Source organism: Alosa sapidissima, chromosome 19, assembly GCF_018492685.1.
Source record: "Alosa sapidissima isolate fAloSap1 chromosome 19, fAloSap1.pri, whole genome shotgun sequence".
NCBI lineage: Eukaryota > Metazoa > Chordata > Actinopteri > Clupeiformes > Clupeidae > Alosa > Alosa sapidissima.
Window position 1 is genome coordinate 3,959,605 of NC_055975.1, and position 5,724 is coordinate 3,965,328.

The 5,724-nt window shown below is 40.5% G+C and overlaps 1 protein-coding gene across 5 annotated transcripts; it reads left to right on the forward strand.

Annotated features, from left to right (window-relative positions):
- Positions 1-2,001: 2,001 nt before the first annotated feature.
- On the forward strand, positions 2,002-4,968 carry LOC121692900 (protein FAM200A-like). 5 transcript variants are annotated; one of them, XR_006025368.1, is made up of 8 exons: positions 2,002-2,335; positions 2,533-2,610; positions 2,847-3,232; positions 3,323-3,574; positions 3,736-4,062; positions 4,244-4,328; positions 4,471-4,601; positions 4,723-4,968. XR_006025368.1 is itself a non-coding variant. In XM_042071926.1 (6 exons), exons 3-6 carry the CDS (start codon positions 3,781-3,783, stop codon positions 4,774-4,776), a joined length of 552 nt encoding a protein of 183 aa, XP_041927860.1. In that variant the 5' UTR covers positions 2,003-2,335; positions 2,533-2,610; positions 3,736-3,780; the 3' UTR covers positions 4,777-4,968. The 5 variants fall into 5 exon arrangements, 1 of the variants encoding a protein (XP_041927860.1); XR_006025369.1 differs by having other exon boundaries at positions 2,003-2,335; positions 3,736-4,057; XR_006025371.1 differs by having other exon boundaries at positions 2,003-2,335; positions 3,094-3,232; positions 4,723-4,967.
- The last annotated feature ends 756 nt before the right edge of the window (positions 4,969-5,724 follow it).

A 5,724-nucleotide genomic window follows, 5' to 3' on the forward strand; every position in this document is an offset into this window, starting at 1 on the left:
GAAAGTAGGCTATTTTGGATAGTACTTGTACTACATATTCTTCGATGATGATGATGATTATGTTGATCTAAGTGAAACAGTCGTGAGGGACAAGATCACTGCCACTGCCGAAGTCCGCACTGGTGCTGTTGGTGCTGCTACGGACACCATTTCAGTAGCAGAAGCTTTGGGTGCAAACGAAACCAGTACGTGAGTAGCCCTAACACAATAGTTAGCACTAGGCTACAGTTATCAGTGACGACCCTGCGTTATGGCCAGACACCGTAGCCTAAGAGATGCAGAGCGAGTTGAAATCGTTTAAAAAAAAAGGCCCTGTGCAAATGAAGAACTTTGAATTCCCCAAAATGCAGATAAACCACCCAGAAGATTCACGGTTGAACATTATTACATGACCATGAAAAATGGAGAAAAAATAAACAGAAAATGGCTAGTTTATTCGGTCAGTGCAGACGCTGTTTATTGTTTTGGATGTCGGCTTTTTGGAAGATCGAACACCTCAGTTCGCACGCACACACTCACTCTCTCTCTCTCCCCCTCTCTTTTACATATAGCCTACACAGACAGACTCTCATAGCCTACATAGCTACAAAGAGTATTATTCACACACAGAGACCCCAAACCCATAGCCTACTCTCTCTCATCTCTCTCTCTCTCTCTCTCACACACACACAGACCATTCATAATTGTAATACTTTCAAAGGTTTTTACTAATGTTTTTTGATGGTCATCTATGGCGATAAATATTTGTTGTATTTGAGTATGCCTCAGCGTCCCATTATTACAGAAAAAAGTGTGGAGGGGCCTCGGGATCTTTTGCCTTGGGCCTCTCAAAGTGTCCAGGTCCGCCCCTGGGAAATCCTACCCATCCCCCCCTACAAATCGCACCCTGACTATGACGATCTCCATGCATGTTCAGTAGTCTATATTTTTCATTTAGTCAAGCAGAGCAAAATCATAATTGTGTATCTGTGCCAAACAGTGTTCAAGTCCAGTGCAGAACTGAATAAGAAAATCATACGGCTATGTATCTTGAAGTTCCAGTATGTGAGAGACTTGACATGCCTTAATATCTCCAACCTCCAAGTATGCAGCTAATAAGGAAATATAATTGTTATTTAATTAAACAAGGTGAACTCCCCACTGTGGAATACAGAAAAGGATGCTACAAGGAAGGGAATTCAAACACACTCAACACCTTACCATCTATTGATGTCATTGTGGTTGAGATATCTGACATTTTTCTGTTAAAGATTGGCATGGAGACAATGACATGGTTGCCTTTGTCAGTGTCCTTATGTGAACTTGCACAGGTCAACTTGCTCATCTTTACTTGTGTACCACTTCACACCAGTGCTTCAGACCAGGGCTGATGCTTCAGCAATAGCCGTCACTGAAAAGCTGTAAGTGTTGTTGAACACAGCTGTTCTCACATTAGCTGATTGCGATAAACATAAAACATTGTTGCCTAATTACCAATTATTCATTACACCTGTGTGTAGTAGGCCTATCTACTTTTTTTGTGTTTTTTACATTTAGTATTTTGCAGTATTTTTAAAATACAAAAATACACACCAATAAAGTATTTTGATACAAAATACAGAGCCATTTCCTTCAACCCAATAAAATACAAATGACAAAATACTATTTTGGATTTGAAACACATATTACATGTTTCAGAAATACTACCCATCCCTGGGAACAGGCAGATTACATCTTTATAGTTGGCCATATGATGACATACTTAGGTTAATACTGTATTTCACCAGTTAGGCTACCATGCATGGATGGACTCGTAGGCTATATTTTCCCACAAACCAAGCGGCTGCTTGGACAAATCCACTTGAGGGGTGGGGCAGGGGGGCGCGATCGTAACACACACTGAACCTGTCATGAAGAGGCCAAAATGATTGACCTGTCACCCCCCAATCCAAATGGATGCAACTGCATTTATAGGCTAAGCCTAGGTCTACATGACGGGCCGCAAATAGGCTAAATCAGGGTTGCCAACTCTCACACTCCTGGCGTGACACTCACGCTTTCACTATCAATGTCACGCTGTCACGCACACGCACGAAATGTCACGCCAAAAAAAAAAAAAATCTCCTGTTCATTTCTGTTGATGATTAGCAGCTGTAATATCTGCCTACAACGTGATAACGGCAGTATTCTCTGATCGTTGATTCGCTGAAAACCATGCACCTGTATTCTCTGATCGTCGACTCGCTGAAAACTATGCACCTGGTACGTCACAGTTGCGTGTGAAACGTTCAGAGAGTTCGGGCGGAACTGAAGACAATTGATGCGCGTTCGGAAGTTTGGATGAGAATCAGTCAAGGTAAGCAGATAAAATAGTCTAAGAAATCGTATAACCTGTTGAATACAATTGTGTGCTTTGTCACTACAGACTTAACCTTGTCTAACTGTGTACAGAGTTAAACTAAATTAGTTACAAACGTTGTCTCGCGTGCGTTATGAGGGCTAGGTAGGCTTAATTGCTAACTAAAATGCTCATTGCAAATTACGTTTTGTTAGATGAGCTTGCTGAAATATTTCAAAAGAAAAAAGGATGATGGACATGGAGAGGAGAAGAATCAATCAGAGCTTCAGCAGGTAAGCTAGTCACGTAATGATTTATGTTCAGTTGTTTGTTAGCAAAAAGGAAAATGTTAAACTAGGCTACCTTTCATTAAAAGATGGACAGTGTCCCCTCCACCTGATGCCTAACAACTCTCACCAATGTTAGCACAGGTCTAGACCTACATGTAATTTTAATGGAGATGTCATTATGATTAGGCTACCTTGTCAATAAGGCCGCAGGTTTTTTTTTTTTTTTTTTTTAAACACAGCCTACCTTTTAGATAGAGGAAAGAGTGGAGAAAGATGATGATGATGATGATGAGGTGCTGGTGGAGGAGGAGAATGAGGTGCTGGTGGAGGAGGAGAAAGATACAAGCACAGAGCCCACAGTCAGGCAGAAGAAAAAGGCAAAATCAGGGGCCGCTGCTTACAATTCCAAATTTAACAGCGCCTGGACTAAAGAGTGGCCTTTCACTAAACAACTGTGTTTCACTTTTGTCTGCCGGCATGAGTTAGAATGCAGGCATCAAGGCAGGTTAGATGTTCAGAGGCATATCAACAGAGAGAGTCGCATCAAAAAACAAAAAATCCTTGATGGTACCAACAAAATAGATTTGTTTGTTCGAGGGCTGAAGAGATGAATCTGGACACTCAGGTGAAAATTTGAATCCAATCTCTTTATATGTGTGCTTTGGCTATGCATTTGCACATAATCTACTTCAGATGTAAACATTTTTTTTTACAGGCTAGAAGGGCAGAGGTCAAAGTGGCAGCCTGGTCAGCCACAATGTTCCTATAGCCTTTACAGACCACCTCAGCCCACTATTTAAAGAATGCTTTCCAGACTCTAAAATTGCCAAGAAGTATTGTTCTGCTAGAACAAAGACAACAGCCATCATCAACAAGGCAATAAGTCCTTATTTACTGAACACGATAGTGAGCAACACTAGTAATCCAGAGTAATCCATTCAGTCTGTCAACAGATGGTTCCATACAGGTGACCTTTTTTATATAATTTTCCCTCTCCCATTAGGCTTTTACATGGTGCTTGAATCCAACATCTAATCAATCCAACATAGAATAGGTATAGAAAATGACAAGTTGTGCATTGCTTGAACTACTGCTCTACTGTTTACTGACTTGTGGCTTTTTCTTAAGGAAAGGCAAAGATTAACCCTTTGACTGTCAAAATCTGGGAGACCAATGGGGTTGCCCATAGATTTTTTGGATATGGGAATAACAAGTGGAGAAGACTGTGGCACTGCGGAAGCCATATTCAGCAAGATGGACTCTGTGTTGAAAGGGCACAGTATACCTTGGCAGAATTGCATTGCTCTTTCTGTTGACAATGCCAGCGTCAATATGGGAGACAGGAACTCTATCAAGTCGAGGGTGCTGAAAGAAAACCCTTCAGTGTTCATCCTAGGTTGCCCATGCCATATAGTGCACAACAATGCCTCTGCTGCTGGTGCCGTGTATGGTGAGGTAAATTGCTAAATTAGTCTAGTCATAGCATTATAAAGATGATGTAGTTCAAGCTCAAATAAGAAACCACATAATGTCACAGACTTTTACAGGAAAGAAAATGTTAAGTTGGTATTCCATAGGAAACCTGTCCCATTTGCATTAGCAATTCCTTCTTTAAAAAGAAAATACATTCTTCCAGATCACAGGGTTCGATGTTGAGGACCTGGCAGTAGATGTGGGCTTTTGGTATAAGGCTAGCACCAAGCGTAAGAACATATTGGATGGTAATTCACCCATTTAATTTTTCAAGATATAGTTTACATACAGATATATTGATACATTTTTTTTTTTTTTATTAATAATAAATTAATTTTTTCTTACATCATTGAACTGCTTATTTGCTGTAATCTACATTTTTCATCACAGAATTCTGTACGTTTTGTGACACAAGCTACATGGAGACACTGCTGCATGTGAGCACAAGATGGCTTAGTTTGGAGATGGTGGTCAATCGGAATCTACGTCTCTATAATGCACTCGTTATTTTGAAAGCATCCGTAAGTATAAGTCTAGTTTAGATTATTTTGACTATTTGATGAATGATATATGATATAGGAAGATGACCGTTTCAAACTGATTATTTATTTGTTTTGCTGTTCCTGTTCTTTAACTCCACAGATGAGAAGCAAGCCAGGTGTGCCCGGCTGCGTGAATCTTTCCAGGACCCAATGACCGAGATCCATCTCTTATTCTACCAGTCTACACTGATGACATTCACACATTTCAACCTGCTATTCCAGCGGCAAGACCCTTGTGTCTATCTACTTCATGAACAAGTACATACCACTTATTGTTCAGGCCGAGGTCCTAGTAGTAGATCCCTTTGATACCAATGTTAATTAAACTCTGGGACCCTGGTCCCTACACCTGAGAACCACTGATGTACGTTTTTTTTTTTACTGTATGGTAATAATGCTGAATGAGCCAAACAAAAATTTCCGCAGCAATTTTTGTTGGCCCCACCAAATCTCACTTCAAGGTTTTTTGAGAAGTTGGCAGCCCTGCCATGAGCAATTCAACAGAGAATAATGGACGTGAATTTGGACGCATATTATTACTATGTTTTTTAGGGGGGCTTTTGATCATCTTAGGGTGGCTTCAGCCCCATCAAAATAAGCCTAACGACGTCCCTGGTGTGGTTTCATTGTGTGTTTCACTTGGCTGACTCCTCTCACACCCTGACATGACTCGCCTACCTTTATCCTCCGAAGTGAAGCCAAGTTTTATTTAGAATGGTCTCAGTCCTGCAGATAAGGTACAGTAGAGTCCACCAACCGTGAATTCATAGTTTGATCAGTGCCAGATTTCATTAAAACACATGACCGTGTATGTCTCATCATTAAGTCAAGTGTATTGGGAAAGATGGTAAAGAGCATCGTGAGTATTCTGTAGCCAGAGACACCACCACCAATGGGTGAGGAAGAAGCGGGTCTGTTCAGCCCCATGGATCTCTACCTCTTTCCCATGTACTAGATGAAGTACTTTGATGTTGCTCCTATAAATAAAGATTTTAAAATCAAAGGAAGAAAGTAGTGAAAAACAAATCCATCTCTGATTTGAACACAATAATACAAAAACAATGCATGGTAGTGGTAGAAGATTTTGTTCATAAGCATTTTA

Coding starts and splice junctions, on each gene's coding strand:
- LOC121692900 (XM_042071926.1), top strand. CDS start 3,781: ATGGGGTTGCCCATAGATTTTTTGGATATGGGAATAACAAGTGGAGAA. Junction 4,063..4,243: donor CTGGTGCCGTGTATGGTGAG/GTAAATTGCTAA, acceptor ACATTCTTCCAG/ATCACAGGGTTCGATGTTGA. Junction 4,602..4,722: donor TCGTTATTTTGAAAGCATCC/GTAAGTATAAGT, acceptor TTAACTCCACAG/ATGAGAAGCAAGCCAGGTGT.